Source organism: Hemitrygon akajei, chromosome 9 (assembly GCF_048418815.1).
Source record: "Hemitrygon akajei chromosome 9, sHemAka1.3, whole genome shotgun sequence".
Taxonomy (NCBI): domain Eukaryota; kingdom Metazoa; phylum Chordata; class Chondrichthyes; order Myliobatiformes; family Dasyatidae; genus Hemitrygon; species Hemitrygon akajei.
Window position 1 is genome coordinate 169,222,728 of NC_133132.1, and position 18,616 is coordinate 169,241,343.

The 18,616-nt window shown below is 40.8% G+C and overlaps 1 protein-coding gene across 5 annotated transcripts in view; it reads right to left on the bottom strand.

Moving 5' to 3' along the window:
• Positions 1 to 1,214: 1,214 nt before the first annotated feature.
• map3k7 (mitogen-activated protein kinase kinase kinase 7) overlaps positions 1,215 to 18,616 on the bottom strand; it is a 148,532-nt gene continuing 131,130 nt past the window's right edge. For all 5 annotated transcript variants that reach the window (XM_073057481.1, XM_073057479.1, XM_073057478.1 and 2 more), the window contains 3 exons: positions 9,426 to 9,487; positions 8,439 to 8,554; positions 1,215 to 3,323 (listed from right to left, as the gene is read on the bottom strand). In XM_073057481.1, coding sequence (XP_072913582.1) covers positions 3,143 to 3,323; positions 8,439 to 8,554; positions 9,426 to 9,487 — 359 coding nt within the window. In that variant the 3' untranslated portion in view covers positions 1,215 to 3,142. The remainder of the gene's footprint in view (positions 3,324 to 8,438; positions 8,555 to 9,425; positions 9,488 to 18,616) is intronic.

Genomic DNA, 18,616 nt, shown 5'->3' on the forward strand with positions numbered 1-18,616 from the left:
TTTTTCTTTGTAAATGCTATTGTAGTCCTCCAAGGATTCATTTTTTAGATTAATAACAGCAAACATGACCAAAAACACAGCCCTCATCCCTAAATGCATATACAACCCACTTTCAAACAAAAGTAAAAAAACACAAAATGCTGGCAGAACTCAGCAGGCCAGACAGCATCTATGGGAGGAGGTAGTGACGACGTTTCGGGCCGAAACCCTTTATCAAGAGTGAAGTAACATGGTATGGTCAAGGAGGGATAAGAAGTGGGGGGAGGGATGAAGTAGAGAGCTGGGAAGTGATAGGCTGGAGGGAAAAGGGCTAGGAGGAAGGTGGAGAATTATGGGAAATAAAAGAGAAAGAAAGGTAGGGATGGGGGGGAGATTGTAGTGAGGGGGGAGAAAAGAGAGAGAAAGAGAACCAGACTAAAATTATAGATAGGGATGGGGTAAGGGGGGGGGGGGCAGGGGTATCAACGAAGGAAAAGCAGAATTTTTTAAAGTAGCTTCTTTCCTTTTCCCCCCTTTGTAATTCTTCCCTTCCCATGTACCAAACATATTTTTCCGGTAATACTATCTCATGCTGGTGCACAAGTTCTACAAAAGCCAACAGAACACTAGTAACCTGCACACACTGGCACTCTTCATGTGGCAGGTTAGTCTGAGTTACGTGGGAGGGGACTGAAGTTGAACGGAGTATTATTTTCACTCAGTTCCCACACACATTATTTCTTTCCTGCACTGGCTGCAGGAGTGGGATTTATCTCCCTTGACCCAAGTTCAAGGAGGCCAAATATACCATCGTTGGTGTACTCCCGACTGACAGGGAAACCAGACCAAGAATCCTGGTCTCGTCAGCTTGGTACCCTGCCATCCTTAATTTATTCACAAATGAAGTGTTTCCACGTGAAAAAGCCAATAAGAATGTTTCTCTAGTTATAAACAACCAGGTAGAAGAATATACAAGGTGAAAGCAAAAATCATAATTTCTGAAGACTCTGGAAAAGGGTCTTGCTAAAATGTACACAAATTAATACAAGATTGGTTATTGTTTTGAATTCTAACAGATGGCTGCAGAAATTGCCTCCATTAATTTTGCTGAGGTAATTTAAACTTTCAATTGACAATCAATATCCCCACACTCAGTTAAGTAATGAATATCACAATTTATCCCAACCAGGGAAAAAAAAGTTTGACCTAAAAAAATACCATTCAAAATAAGCCAGTCTTTCAAATAAATATATATGTATATACAGCTGTTGTTTTACAGAAGTTGTTGAAGATTTTTTTTCCATATAAAATTTGCAAATACTAATTTCTTGCATTAAGGAAAATAAAGTTTTGTTTGATCACAGCATATTGGAATAACTGAAAAGGAAAACTAATCCCAATATCTTGATGCAGATAACACTTCTGAAGTTCTCTAGAAGGTGCAATGGCTTAAAGTTTTACTTAACTGTTGAACACGACAGCTGACTATAACTGAATGAATGAATACATTTAAACAGAACAACACCGACTTTCTTTCCACCCAAACAAGTAAGACAAGCTGCTCAGAGGAGTTCTTATCTGATTGTTTTAATCCAGCTTATATACATCCTTCAAAAAGGATACCATCTCTAACAAAAATACTTGCTTTGAAACTGTGGTTGTAACTTGCAGATTTATAATGACCTACCTCCCGTAAGAATGAGCAATTGTGGCTGAGCAGCTAATCGCAAGGTTCTGCTCAGGCTGCAACTACCAAAAGCAACTGACATTTCACTTATGTCACATTAACAAATCCTTTGTGGGTCCTCTGCCAATGCTAATTCAGAGAATGTAAACAATTACAGTACTGTTATAACTCCACCTGGCCCGGCTGCATGACTTTCAGAAGCAATCCGTGCTCCATGCTAATAAAAAAAAATAAAGTGCAATTTATCCAACTTTTTGCCTTCAATCAAGTATGTTACCGACATACTTTCAAACCAGATAACTGAAAAAAGAATACCACTCCATTAAAATCCATTATTGTGGGGTGACAAATTATACATGATCATTTAAGAAGATTTAGAGTAATGTACCTTACTGTTTCTACAGATCTGTAATCATCCCTTGAACAATTCTGCAATTCTCTTGCAGGGAAGTTTTAGATCAAGGGGAAAAAACATACAAGGATGGTTCTGTGATCCAGTATTCCCAGGAAACGCATCACATGAAGTTAGTAGGCTGAATGCATTGTGAGTACCGTTCCCTGTATGCTGGATCATCCCATATACTTCAAGTATTTACTGATTTCTGATTCGGCTTTTAAAATAACAGTTACCCAAGGTAATATATAAGATTTAAAACTTAAGGTTGTATAACACATCAGAAAATTACCGCTGTGGAGTAGTATCAAAGACAGCTATCAAGATGCTGCTGTTTTCAGTTTATAAAAAAACTTTTGTTTCTTTTATAAATAAATTGTTTCTCCTTCTACAGGAGGAACTGTGCAATATGTGTTTGGAACAGCTTTGCTGAATGCACTCTATTTGATTTTACATTACAAACACCTCAGAGATTAATACTGCTGGATACTTCCAGAACTTTCCAAAATATCCAGCCACAGATTCTTTTTTTTTAAATTAGCATAGAGCTCTGGACAGCTACAGTTACTGCAGATCTGTCTCAAAAAGGCTATCATAGGTAACATCTGGTGACCGAAGGAAAATACTGCTTGCCTCAAGGCACATTAGCATCCAGCATTGTGAGCAATTAAGTCCATGATAGGTAAGAATGATCAGTGGGGCCTAACAATCGGGTTGTTTTGGTTTAGATATTCCTTTCCCTTCTTGTAACATCTTAACTGAATTGCAGTTTCTTACAAATAATTTATTGCCACAATTTCATCAAAAACATCTCTCAAATCTAATTGGTGATTGAACTAAAATATGCATGGAATGAAATTAAATACTAACCTATTAAAAAAATCAACTAAAGACAACGCTTGTCTGATGTACAAGGCTGCATGGAGATGCACAGAAATCCACTTCCAGAACACAACAGAGAGGCCCGAACACTGAGTTAAGTTATCCAAACAGGTCATCTTCCAATAAAATCAGTCTTCATGTGACTAAGCAATAGTCTCGGGCACGTAGCATAGAGACAAGGGCCCACGCAATCCATTCCCTCAGGATGTGCCCTGCCGCTTCTGCTGCTGGGCTCTTATGTATTCTAGCCGTTTCTTACATTCTTGATAGTATGTAGATAAACTTTTGTTTTCTTCCAAGAGTTTCTTATGTTCTTGAACCAGTCGGGAGGTATTCTGTTGATCTTTTTCATCCTGGTCCAGTTCTGCTATTAATTCTTGTCTAGAATTTAGAATCAAAATTTAAAAAGTTACAGAACTTTGCACATTAACACCATACAGATATGTATCCAGAATCAGCGAGGGAGGATGCAGATACAATTTACTAGAATAATATAAGGGAGTATCTGGTAAAAAAGTCCCTCCCACTCCCCTCTTCTTCTATTCTCCACTCTGACCTCTTACCTCTTCTTACCTGCCTATCACCTCCACTGGGTCCCCTCTTCTTTCCCTTTCTCCTATGGTCCACTCTCGTCTTCTAACAGATTCCTTCTTCTCCAACTCTTTACCTTTCCCACTCACCTGGTTTCACCTGTCACCTTCAAGCTAACCTCCTTCCCCTCCCCCACCTTTTTATTCTGGCATCTTCATCCTACCTTCTCAGTCCCGAGGAAAGGTTTTGGCCCAAAACGATGACAATATATTCATGTTCATAGATGCTGCCTGATCTGCTGAATTCCTTCAGTGTTTTGTGTGTGTGTGTGTTGCTCCGGATTTCCAATATCTGCAGACTTCCTCGAGCTTATTATCAAGGAGTAAATTCTAGAGTTTAGAGTCCAGTGATAAGTACAGCAGCTAGGATTTGAAGTATTGAGGAGGTCCAGTTAGCACAAATATATTACTGGCTGGTGGGATGGAGATACATCTCTAGCAAAAGAAGTGTAAGGTACTTCTTCCCTCCACTACCTGCAAGTCACCCTTGGGCAAGGTGAAACACCTGCTTATCTCCCTGATCAGGGTCATGTGAAGCCATGGGAGCAGGGGGTGGATGGTTGTATGAGCAGCTGATGCATATCATAAGTCCTGGTTATGTGACCACTGACACCAGGCAGGCAGTCTCTGAACAATATTGATAATGGCTGGGATCACTCGTCTTGTAAAGACACTGTCCAGAAGAAGGCAATGGCAAAACATTTCTATCACAAGATCACAAAACAAAGCAGCAGAAGTAGGCCATTCGGCCCATTGAGTCTGCTCCGCCACTCCACCATGAACTAAACTATTCTCCCATCTAGTTCCAATTTCCAGCTTTTTCCCCATATCCCTTGATACCCTGACTAATTAGATACCTATCAATCTCCTCCTTAAACACCCTTAATGATTGGGCCTCCACAGCTGCATGTGGCAATGAATTCCATAAATCCATGACCCTCTGGCTAAAAAAATTTCTCATCTCTGTTTTAAATGGGTACCTTCCAATTCTAAGACTGTAGCCTATTGTCCTGGACTCACCCACCAAGGGAAACAGCCTTTCCACATCTACTCTGTCCAACCCTTTCACCATTCGAAATGTTTCTATGAGATCCCCTCTCATTCTTCTACACTCTAATGAATACAGTCCAAGAGCCTACAAACATTCCTCACATGTTAGCCCCTGCATTCCAGGAATCATCCCTGTAAATCTTCTCTGAACTCTCTCCAACATCAATACATCCCTTCTAAGATAGGGGCCCATAACTGCACACAGTATTCCAAATGAGGTCTCACCAGTGCCCCACTGAGCCTCATCAACACCTCCTTACTCTTATACACTATTCCTCTTGAAATGAATGCCAACATAGCATTCACTTTCCTTACTGCCAATCTAACCTGGTGGTTAACCTTTAGGGTATCCTGCACTAGGACCCCCAAGTCCCTTTGCACTTCCGATTTTTGAATTTTCTCCCCATCTAAATAATAATCTGCCCGATTATTTCTTCTTCCAAAATGTACAACTATACATTTCTCAACATTGTATCTCATCTGCCATTTCTTTGCCCACTCTCCTAAACTGACCAAGTCTCTCTGCAACCTTTCCGTTTCTTCAACACTTCCTGCTCCTCCACCTATCTTGGTGTCATCCGCAAACTTAGCCACAAAACCATTTAACCCATAATCTAAATCATCGATATACAGTGTAAAAAGAAGCGGCCCCAACACTGACCACTGCGGAACACCACTAGTAACCGGCAACCAACCAGAATAGGATCCCTTTATTCCTACCCTTTGCTTTCTGCCTATCAGCCAATGCTCCACCCATTCCAATATCTTTCCTACAGAACAAAAAAATCACCAAAACAATCATGGTCATGCAAAGACAGTGATCACCCACGTCATACAACACAGCACATAACTAACAAACAATACTACACTACAAATTCACAGAGGATGGAGGTAAAGACTTAGAAACATTCAAGATCCAAGACAAGAATTTTAGAAATCAAGGTTTTAAATTAAAAGTGAGATCAGGGTGAAGAACTAACAAAACTTGCAGCAAGTTAGGACACAGATGGAAACAAGATGATTTCCATGTCATTATCAGCCTAGCTTTCTCTCACCTGAAATCTCACTGTCCTCCCCTCATCTCTTCCTTCTCTCTCTTCAGGGTGATACCGCAAGGAAACAATGCCTTCTAGCCCACTGAGTCTCAGCTGACCATTTCATTAATCCTACAATAATTCCATTTCAATCATCCCACATGCTGATCAGCTATTCCAACTCACCTCACACTAGAAGCAATTTAGTTTCAGGATGAAACATTGACTGTTTATTCCCTTCTATACATGCTGCTGGAGTTCTTCCACCACTGAGCGTGCATTGCTCAAGATTTCCAGCATCTGCAGCATCTCTTGTTTATAATAATTACAGCATCATGTTGACATTGATTACAAAAACAACTAACTGTGTTTTGTTAAATACTTTGTGCCTTATCAACCTTTCTAACAACTTCATGAGTGTCAAATTCTTAAGATTGATACAATTCATTTATTTGCCACTGCTTTTTTCCCCCAGTTCTCCTTGCCTAATAGGGTAAATTTCTTCTCAGCTTCTCACTTGGCCCAGCCCACAACTCATATCTTTCTCTAGTTTCTTCATTTGTCAACTTGGTTGACAGATACCTTGATCAGGATGTTGGGGAGAAATTTCATAGCTCTTCTTTGTCTACATTCCTGAGTGAACACAACTGTGGGAACACCACCATTGTTAGTGAGGTGAAGGCCCAAGGACAGGATGCAAGTTTTCTTTCACGATTGCTGTTTTTGTCCTTGGTGTTAGAAGGTTGCTATTGATGTATATTTGATGAATTCTATAAATACTACCTGTTGATAATGTATAGTGAAATAACAGTTTACAAAATAATGCCGGGATAGATAATGAATCTGGTGTTTAGGATTGCACCCAAATTATCTGCAGGGACCAAGACAACATCAAGACTTTTGAGTATCGCCAAGCCTCTTCAAGGACTCTTGATCTCTTATTCTCACATTGCTTATTTAATTATTATAATTTCTATTTTTACTCTTTTTTTGTATTTGCATAACTTATTGCCTTTTGCATGATGGTTGTTCACCCTGTTGGTGTGGCCTTTCATTGATTCTATTACGGTTTTGGAGTTATTAGGTATGCCTGCAAGAAAATGAATCTCAGGGTTGCATATGGTGACAAATGTACTTTGATAATAAATTTATTTTGAACTTTAAGCCTACAGTTATACGGCTATTGCAACTGGTCACCTATGTGAATCTTCTAGATGAGATTCACCTCAGTATTAACCACCAAACATCTAAACTTGGGCCCCTGTATCACCCTCTGCAACTGAATCCTTGACTTCCTCTTCGGGAGACCACAGTCAGTATGTACTGGTGATAACATCTCCTCGCTGATGCACCACAAGAATAGGTGCTTAGCCCGCTGCTCTACTCTCTCCACATTTCAAGACTGTGTGGCGAAAAGACCATCAATGAATTTGCTGATGACACCACAGTTCTTGGTAAAATCTCAGATAGTGACGAGGAATGAACTAGATCAGCTGGTTGAGTGGTGTCACAACAGCAACCTGGCATTTAACATCAGCAAGACCGAAGAATTGCTTGTGGACTTCAGGAAGGGGAAAAATCAGAAAACACACAGCAGTCCTCATTGTGAGACAAGTTTCAAGTTCTTAATTGAAAACAACTTGGAGGATCTATCCTGGGTCCAACATATTGATGCAATTACGAAGAAGGCACACCAGCACCTACACTTCAATAGGAGTTCGTGAAGATTTGGTATGTGCCAAAGACTAATCCTCCAAGAGAACCACAACCTTATTGTGGTTTGGAGGCTTGCATGCCTCAAGACCCGGGGAGCTATGTTGGCTGGAGTCAGGGCTTTATGCTTTGTTTCTTGGTAGGGTCACTCATGCCAAACAGGTCAAAGGTAGAGGCCAGACTAAGAGTGGTCCACTGGTTCTCCAGGTTCGAAGGTTCAGCTCAGGGCTAACACCCTGACTGGTAAAACAAAAATGTTACGGAAACAGCAATGAAGAATCCATCTACATTTGAGTGGGCAAGAACAGAGAGAGATGTAGGACCTTCATTGCTGCCCTAAACGCCAGTATCATTACGGGCAGCACTAACTAACCAGATACTCCATGGTTGCACAGTGGAGAACATACTGACAGGTTACATCATCACCTGGTATGAAGGTTCTAGTGCACAGGAGCCGCAGCCAGCTCCATCACGGACATAAACCTGTCACACCACTGAGGACATCTTCGAGGGCCAGTGTTTCAAGAAGGAGGCATCCTTCACTAAAGATCCACACTGGCCAGGGCATACACTCTTCTCATTACTATCATCAGGAAAGAAGTACAGGAGCCTGAAGACCAACACTCAATGAATTAGGAACTGCTTCTTCCCCTCTGCCATCAGATTTCTGAATTATTCCCTTTTTTCCCACTACTCATTTATTTTGTAATTTATAGTGACATTTTATGTCTTTGCATTGTCCAAACAACAAATTTCACATCACATTCGACAGCGATAAATAACCTTATTCTGATTTGATAGGCCTGGAGATGAACCCCCGCCCGATCAGAGTATTCAATATCTCCCCCGCTCCTATTGTTTGAATGTTATGGCCCCTCTGTCACCTTCTTCTTAGGGCATCCAGGTTAGCTTTGATGCCACCATCCCAAGAACAAAAGAAACCCAGCAGACACATGTAACGCGTTTTACCAGCACTCTGTCTCTGCGAGTAGATCTGTAAAACATGCAGTAAGTAGTATCTAATCTTGCAATAACAAAAACTTGCAGGTTTGATATTATTTTAACTTAATCCTTGTACAAAAAGAAACATACTAATAACTCTCACTTACTTTCTCTGTAGTAACAATGCTATTTCAGTCTGAACTTTCAGGTATTCCTGAGCCATTTTGCAATGTTGCTCAAATACAGACATGGATTCTTTGGAGTTTGGACATGGAGCTAGTGGCTGTAGAGAAATGTAAACATCACAAATGAAAATTGCCTTTACAAGTTCATCTAAAAACCCCAGTTGGAAAACTAAATAAGCAGACATCTCAGGAAACATTGGACTTTTATGTTTATAGTGGGATTATATTTAACATATGTGGTGGAAGAATGGATAAGAAGAGGTATAAAAATCTGTAACTGCCTCAGTACACAGGGAAAAATTGGAAAAGACACCAACCAATGTTATGGAAGGGCAAGGATAAACCCATGCATTTTAGAGACCTGTCCCCACTCAATCCATGAACAAAATTATCATGAAAGTGGTGAATCTGTGGAATTAACTGTCACAGACCACTGTGGAGGTCAAGTCACTGGGTATATTTAAAGTGGAGGTTGATAGATTCTTGATTAGTAAGAGTGACAAAAGTTACAGGGAGAAGGCAGGAAAATGGGGTTGAGAGGGATAGAAGCAGCTGTGATAGAATGGTGGAGCAGACTCAATGGGCCATATGGCCTAATTCTGCTCCTCTGCCATATGGTTTTATGGAAACTGAAACATTGACTTTCTTCCCAGATAATGCCCTGACTGGTTGAAGAGCTCCAAGCCTTTTGTACTCTTATTGCCAAGATAGCAGCTGAGACAAGTGCTCAAAGAATTCCTCTTCTCTTCAGTCATCTAAATTTCAATGTGGACATAAACCACTTAAGAGTGTAAAACTTTATATTTATGTCACACGAACATTCATCCAACTGCATATTCACTTCATTAATTATTTTAGAGAATCATTCAGAACATAAGCATAGGGCACCAGAATACTTAGCTTCACAATGCATTTTAGTATTTAAAATAATCAATAGCAGTTGTTTCTGATACATAATGACAATCCTACCTGTAACTGGTGATCCAGTGTAAGATATGCCATTGGGATAGAGTTATCAGAACCATTTGTATCTGGAAGATAATTGTTATAGAGTATTAACTCAAATTATTAGGTTACATATATTTCGTTATGTTTATTTATGGGAACTGACTTCAAATCTTGTCAAAGTCCAGCTGTCTGAAGGCAGCTGCTTGCTTAGTCTGGTAAAGAACATCATTTATAAAATAAGCTTCACTGACCAGCTGTTTGTACAAGTGGATTTCAGCTATCTATAGCTCCAATAAGTAAAGGAGTATTTTTCCTTGTATTCTTTATTATTTTAAGCATTTTGTATTACAGAATAGATACATACATCACAGCAGTGCAACAGGGGTTCTCGATTCACAACTTTTGTTGAGGAAACAGAGGATGGGCTTTTACTGTCATTGCTTCACTGAGTAGGGTCCTGATCTCAGATGGCAATTTGGGAGCTGTGATGATTACCAAGAGGGCAGGGAGTGGGAAGTGAAGGTGATCAAAATATCAGCCTGCACCAACTAGTCTTTGATCAACGTCACTGACATTGTTCTTATCCCTACTTCAAATGGATCATGACATGTGGGTTTTAAAAATAATTGACAGCTATCAAAGTAAGTAAAAATAGCTGTTAATAATCTTCAATTACTTCTTAAATCATTTCATTATTTCCACCTCAGGGTTGCGGCAGTTCTTTTCTGAAAGGCCCTAATTCAAGGCCATCTTTTTGGTCCTGTTAGCCACACTAGCCACATTATGCACGTTAAAGTTGGCAAATATTGGCCAAGTACCCTTCTCACTGCCACGATTCAGCCATTAAACAAAATTAGTGTCGGATGTTATATACTGGCATGGATTGCGGATTGGTTCTCATCAGAAAACAGATGGTAGAATTTAAAAAATATATAAATGGGTTACCGAGGTTTGAAATGACAGGTATCATTTTATACAATTATGACAATGATCAGCAAATGGGGCTCATTTCCCACCACTATCTGTAAGGAGTTTGTACGTTCTCCCCACAATCACATGGATTTCTTCCGGGTGCTCTAGTTTCCTTCCACATTCCAAAGATGTACGAGGTTAGGGTTAATAAGTTATGGGCATTTACACTGGCACTGAAAACGTGGCAACACTTGCAGGCTGCCTCCAGCACATCCTCAGACTGTGTTGGTCATTGATGCAAATGATGCATTTCACTGTATGTTTTGATGTCTCAATGTACACATGACACATGATGCTAATTTTTACCTCTTTCGCCATCTACTTATGGACCAAAAAGGTTCATGAATAGTAAAGGCTTCAGTATATTATGATTCATGTACTATAACAACCACTCTGTCCATTTAAATAACAATCCGCCTTTTAAGGCCCACTGCCCTTGTATAGAAAAGCCTATAAAAAGTAGTGGATATGGTCCAATCCATCACAGGTAAAGCCCTCACCACCACTGAGTACACCTACACGTAGCACTGTCACAGGAAAACGTCATCAAGGGCCTTCACCACCGAGGTCATGCTCTCTTCTCACTGCTGCCATCAGGAAGAAGGTTCAAGAGCCACAGGAATCACATCACCAGGTTCAGGAATAGTTATTACCTCTCAACTCTCAAGCTCAAACCAAACAGGTTAACTTTACTCGCCTCATCATTGAATTGTGATCCACGACCTACGGATTCGTCTTTGACTCTTCATTTCATGTTCTTGATATTTATTGCTTTATTGCTTGCTTGTTTATTTATTTCTTATTTTCTCTATCTTTTTGTATGTCTCAGGGTTGTACATGGTGACATGAACTTTGTATATGAACTTTGATAATCGATTTACTTTAAACTTTGAACCTCTACTGAAACACTTGACCTCACACTTCCCTGTATTAAAATTCATCCGGGAGGTGTTTGCCAGTTATTCAGCCTATCCATATCCCACTGCAGAACCACAATATTATCACCTATTCTGTCTGAAGAACGTAACTCAAAGTCTCATGTATTTAATTTAGTGATTAGAATCATATTAATTAATTATTTATATCAAATTATACATAATTATTTCCTTCCTGTCACACTATTTGCATACAACTTGGATTTTGAACTTCTGCTTTGAAAACCATGCCCAACTTATGCTTGAAACTGCGGTGTTTAATTTCTAGTTGAAATTATTGATACAATTTGCATAAAGACTAATGCAAGATCTTCTATGAAAAAACATAACCAAACAAAACAACTAAAGTTAATTTATTTCTCTTCAATTAAACGTGTGCAGCTAGCTGGTGCTATTGTGGATGCCTGGAATGCTCTGCCTGGTATTGTGGTAGAGACCAATACATTAAGAGTTGTTTGGGATAGGCACATGGACGCAAGGAGGATGGAGGGATATGGGGATGGTGTAGGAAGGAGGGATTGGTGCTTGGGTATTTTTGATTTGCTTTTTAGCTGGTTCAGCACAACACTGTGGGCTGAATGGCCTGTTCCTGTCCTACATTGTTCTATGTTTTATATCTGCTAATGGGTTTAATAGCAGAAATAAGAATACTTAATGAGAATGTTAGTCTTCCTGAAAGGAATAATATAATTTAAAATTAATGAGGATTAGGCCTCAAGCCGCGAGCTCGCCTGCTGCTGCACACTAGGTGAGGAGAAGCCAGAGACGGCGCAGTACGACATCTGTGCTTGGCTGGGGGCTGGCTTCTCCCATTGGTGCTGCTGGCCCGTATCCATGCGGTGGAATGCCAGTCTGGATTCTGTGTGTTTACACACCACTGGGAGATTGTACCATCAATTGCAGGACATGTCGTTCATGGTCCATATATGTTTGTTTTTGCGTGAATATGCTTCTTTGCTTGCCATTCTGAATGTGCTATTTTGTAAGTTTTGCACCTTGGCCCCAGAAGAACGCTGTTTCATTCTGTGTATCTATGTATGGATGAATGATAATTAAACCTGATTTGATTTTGATTTGAAAATCAATGAAACTACATATATTCTTCAAACACACTATATATACTATATAGTTTGTTAAGAAATTAATTATTTTTGATAGGTAAATACTTTTCAAAATGTTCAGATTATGGTTGTGCTTGAAAACAATTTAAAGAATTTTCTAGAACTGGAACAATTAGCAAACATCTGACAATTCCATCGTGGCATATTAGTTCTGCAGATAGTGTTTGATCTGGGCAAATGGAATCTTTAACAGGTGTAAAAGATGAACAACAATGGTTATGGACACCATTCAGCTTTAAAAATGTCTAATATTTGCATTAATTTCAGCAACGTCACCCAAACTAGATTGATAGTACTAGTTTAAGTGTATGGAAAGGACATTTAAGCAATTTGCTGGAGATGCAAGGTTGTTCAAAGAACAAGGCAGTCAGTCGTATGTGAGTGAAGACAAGAAAGTGAGAGATATAAAACCATAAGACATAGGAGTAGAAGTAGGCCATTCAGCCCATTGAATCTGTTCCACCATTTCATCACGGCTGATCCTGGATCCCACTCAACCCCATACACCTGCCTTCTCGCCATATCCTTTGATACCCTGACTTCTGTTTTAAATTTACCCATGGACCTGGCCTCTACCACAGTCTGTGGCAGAGCATTCCACAGATTCACTACTCTTTAGCTAATAAAATTCCTCCTTACCTCTGTTCTTAAAGGTCATCTCTCAAGTTTGAGGCTGTGCCCTCTAGTTCTGGATTTACCCACCATTGGGAAACATCCTCTCCACATTCACACTATCTAGTCCTGTAAACTTTCGGTAGGTTTCAATGCAACCCTAATGCATTCTTCGAAATTCCAGTTAGTACAGGCCCAATGCTGTCAAACTCTCCTTATATGTCAACCGCATTCATTCCTGGAATCACCCCCCCGAACCTCCTCTGGCCTCTCCAATGACGACATATCCTTTCAGAAATATGGGACCCAAAACTGCTGACAATACTCCAAGTGTCTTATAAAGATTCAGCATTATCTCGCAGCAAACACGAGGAAATCTGCAGATGCTGGAAATTCAAACAACAACACACACAAAATGCTGGTGGAACACAGCAGGCTAGGCAGCATCTATAGGGAGAAACGTCGACATCGCTTCTCCCTATAGATGCTGCCTAGCCTGCTGTGTTCCACCAGCATTTTGTGTGTGTCAGCATTATCTCCATGCTTTTATATTATATTCCCCTTGAAATAAATGTCAACACTGAATTTGCCTTCTTTCCAACAGACTCAACCTGTAAATTAACCTTCTGGGAGTCTTGTACGAGGACTCCTAAGTCCCTCTGCATCTCTCATGTTTGAATTTTTTCCCATTTGGATAATAGTTGGACAATAGCACTATTGTTCCTTTCAGCAAAATCCATTATCATACATTTCCCAACACTGTATTCCATCTGCCACTTTTTTGTCCATTCTTCCAATTTGTCTAAATCCTGCTGCAATTGCATTGCTTCCACAGCTCTACCTACCCGTCCACCTATCTTCATGTCATCCGCAAACTTTGCCATAAAACCATCAATTCCATTATCTAAATCAATGACAAATAATGTGAAAAGCAGTGGTACCAATACTGACCTCTGAGAAACACTAGTCACTGGCAGCAAACCAGAAAAGGCCCCCTTTATTCCCACTCACAGCCTCCCTCTATCCATGCCAGTCTTTGTCCTGTAATGCCATAGGATTTTATCTTGTTCAGCAGATAAATGTGTGGCACCTTACCAAACGCCTTCCAAGTAAATGACACCCACTGCCTCTCCTTTGTCCACCATGCTTGTTATTTCATCGAAGAACTCTAACAGATTTGTCAGGCAAGATTTCCCTCAACAGAAACCATGCTGACTTTGACTTATTTTATATTAGTCTCCAAGTACCCCAAAACCTCATCCTTAATAATAGACTCCAACACTTTCCCAACCACTTGGGTCAGGCTAACTGGCCTATAATTTCCTTTCTTTTGCCTTCCTCCCTTCTTAAAGAATGGAGTGACATTTGTAATCTTCCAGTCTCCTGGGACCATGCCAGAATCAAGTGATTCTTGAAAGATCATGACCAATGTGTCCATTCAGCAACCTCTCTCAGGACTCTGGGATGTAGTTCATCTGGTCCAGGTGACTTTTCCACCTTGAGACATTTCAGTCTGCCTAGCACTTTTTCTTTTGTAATAGCAATGGCACTCACTCCTGCTCCCTGACACTCACGGACATCTGGCACACTGCTAGTGTCTTCCACAGTGAAGACAGATGCAAAGTATCCATTAAGTTCATCCGTCATTTCGTTGTCCCCCATTACCTGCATCATTTTTCAGTGATCCAGTATCAACTCTCACCTCCCTTTTATTCTTTATATAACTGGAAAAAATTTAGTATCCTGCTTGATATTATTGACCAGTTTGCCTTCTTTTCGCTTTTGTAGTTGCCTTTTATTGGATTTTAAAAGCTTCCCAATCATCCACCCTCCTTGGCTTTTATGTAGTCCTTAACTTTCCTTGTCTGCCACAGTTGCTTACCTCTACAACTTGAGAACGATGTCCCACAGAAGAAATATCTCGTGAACTATTCCCAACAACTTCAGCCATCTCTGCTCTGTCGTCATCCCTGCCAGTATCCTCCTCTAATCCACCTGGGCAAGCTCCTCTCTCATGCCTCTGTAATTCCCTTTACCCAAATGTGATACTGACACACGTGACTTATGCTTCTCCCTCTCAAATTGCAGCATGAATTCAAACATATTGTGATCTCTGCCTCCTAAGGGTTCCTTTACGTTAAGTTTGCTACTGAGTTCTGGGTTATTACACAATACCCAAACCTTTCCGTGTACACTCAAACACAAGCTGCTCTAAGTAGGCATTCAACAAATGCGATCCAACTGCAACTAGATTTTCCCAATCCCCTTGCATATTGAAGTCCTCCATTACAATTGTGTCATTACCCTTATCATCTGCCTTTTCCAGCTCCCTTCACCATCTCCCCACATCTTGGCTACTATTTGGAGGCTTATATACAATTCTCATAACGTTTTTTTTTTACACTGGCAGTTTCTTAACTTCACCCACAAATTTTCAACATTCTCTGACCCTATGTCACCTCTTTGTAAAGATGTAATTCCATCACTTACCAACACAGCCACACCACCGCCTATGCCTTCTTGCCTGTCCTCTTGATACGAAGTATATCCTTCAATGTTAAGCTCTCAACTTTGGCCTTCTTTTAGCCACAACTCAGTGACACCCACAACATCATACCTAATTGCGCCGTGAGTCCGTCCAACTTATTCTGAATGCTACACACATTTAAATACAGCAGTTTCAGTCCTGCATTCTTCGCCTTTTTGTTGTGGTACAACTTAACTCTTTGCACTGTTCTGCACTGGTACTCAATCTGCGTTTGTTCTTCCTTACATTCATGTTGCATTCATCCATCATCTACTTGTAAACCTGCTGGCTCATCCTCAGCTCTATCATACTGGTTCCCATCCCCTTGCCATACTAGCTTGAACTAATCCTAACAGCTCTAGTAAAACTGCCCACAAGAATATTGGTCCTCTTTGGCTTCAAGTGGAACCCGTCCTCTTTGTACAGGTCACACCTGCTGCAGAAGAGGTCCCAATGATCCAGAAATCTGAATCCCTGCCCCCGGCTCCAATTCTTCAGCCACACATTTATCTGCCACCTCATTCTATTTCTATCCTCACAGGCGCGTGGCACAGGCAGCAATCCCAAGATTACTACTCTTGAGGTCTTGTTTCTCAGCTTCCTTCCTAACTCCCTGTATTCTGTTTTCAGGACCTCCTCCATTTTCTACCTAAGTCGTTGATACCTATGTGTACCATGACTTCTGGCTGCTTACTCTAACATCGCAGACCCTGGCAACTGGGAGGCAAACTACCAGCCCTGTTTGCCACCAAAATACATATCTTTATAAAATCAGAGTGACGAGTTAGATGCTGAGGACAAAACAGACAGTGCATGTAAGAGTTGCATTATGGTACTGTACATAGATAGACATTTAAGATAGAAATGCAAGCAATATGCAGTCATCAGATTTTCTATATCCTTCATTCAAGACTGTTACTTGTCATTTCCAGTACACAAGTATAAAGGAAAACAAAATAATTGTTATTCTAGATCTGATACAGTATAAAAAAGGATAAAGATAATAATAAAAAATGATAAATATGAATACGTAAGATAGCTTGTATACATAGATTGATTTTATGTATATAAAGAAAAAGAGCTCAGACTAGTGGCCAATCCGTTCATTGGAAGTTTTGAGAGGAGGTCCATTGCCCAAGTACAAAAGGCAGCAGTAGGTCGCTGTAGCTTTGACCAGTGGTCAATTAGAATTTGTGATTGATTAGCAAAGGAAGGCAGGAGCAAGCGCAGCAGGCATCGTCAGAGCGGTATCTTGAGGCTTCAGTCAAAGAAAGCAAAGCAAAGCTCAAGGTTAAGTTTATTTTCCTTCCCTTCTTTATATCTGCTCAGCTAGGACAGTAGAGATGCAAGGCAGGGTAGTGAAATGCTCCTCTTGCGGGATGTGGAAAGGCAGGGACAGTGTCCCTGATGACTACAACTGCAAGAAGTGCATCCAGCTGCAGCTACTAACAATCTACATTAAGGAGTTGGAATTGGAACTGGATGAACTCCGGATCATTCAGAAGGCTGAGGGGGTGACCGATAGGACATAAAGAGAAGGTACACCCAAGGTGCAGGACACAGGAAACTGGGTGACAGTCAAGGAAGGGGAAAGGGGTTAAGAAGCCAGTGATGAGTGCCCCTGTGGCCATCTCCCCTCAACACAGGTATATTACTTTGGATACTGTTGGAGGTGGGGGGATGACCTAACATAGGAAAGTCGCAATGTTTGGTTGTCGGGTCTCCAGCACGAATCTGCCTCTATGACTCAGAAGGGAAGTGGGGAGAATAAGCTTGTGATAGGGGATTTGTTAGTTAGGAGAACAGACAAAAGATTCTGTGGGCGAAAATGAGATTCCCGGATGGCATGTTGCCTACCAGGTGCCAGGGTCCGGGATATCTCAGATTGAGTCCTCAGTATTCTCAAGTGGGTGGGTGAACAGCCAGAAGTCGTGGTCCATATGGGTAACCAAAGACGAGTGACAAGGTTCTGCTTAGGGAGTTCTAAGTTAAAGGGCAGGATCTCCAGGGTTGTGATCTTAGGATTGCTATGTGCTAGTGAGGCCAGAACTAGGAAGATTATACAGTTTAATACAAGGCTAAGGAGTCGGTGTAGGAGGGAGGGTATAACAATTTGGATCATTGGACTCTCTTCCAGAGAAGGTGGGACCTGTACAGAGAAGATTTGCACCTGAACTGGATAGGGACTGATATCCTAGTAGGAAGGTTTGTTAATGCTGCACGGTTGGGTTTAAACTAGAGTTGCAGGGGGATGGGAACCAGAGTGCCAGAACAGTTAGTGGAGAGGTTGTGGAGGCAGATGTTGGCAAGACTTCAGACAAAGTTAGGAATCAAAAGGTTGAGTATACTGTAGTGCAAATAGTCGACTGAGCTGTATATATTTCAATGCAAGAAGTATCATAGGAAAGACAGATAATAGTGCTGAAGATGAGGTAGCTGGTCTACAGAGGCAATGTGTAGTGAGGAGAGGCTGTAGATAGGGCAAAATTGCAGTCAACAGGCTGAGTTGCAACGTAAAAGGCGGCCAAAATCAAAAAGGGTGAATACAGGACTGAAGGTGTTGTACTTGAATGTGCTCAGTATATGGAATAAGGTGAACTTGCAACACAGTTGCAGATTGGCAGGTATGACATTGTAGGCAACACTGAATCATGGGTGAACGAGGTGATGCAAGTTTGGAAGTGTTCAATCATTGTAAGGAACTGCAAGAGTAAACAAAACCCTGATGGGAGTTATATACAGACTCCCAAACAGTGGTAACGATGAGGCCCACAAATTACAACGGGAGGTAGAAAATGCATGCCAAAAAGACAATGTTACAATAGTCATTGGGGACTTCAATGTGCAGGTAGATTGGAAAAATCAGGTTGGTGCTGGATTCCAGGAGGGGGAATTTCTAGAATGCCTATGAGATGGCTGCTTAGAATAGCCCATGGTTGAGCCCACTACAGGATCAGCTATTCTGGATTGGTTATTGTGCAATGAACTAGAATTGATTAGAGAGCTTAAGGTAAAAGAACCCTTAGGGGAAAGGGGATCTTAATA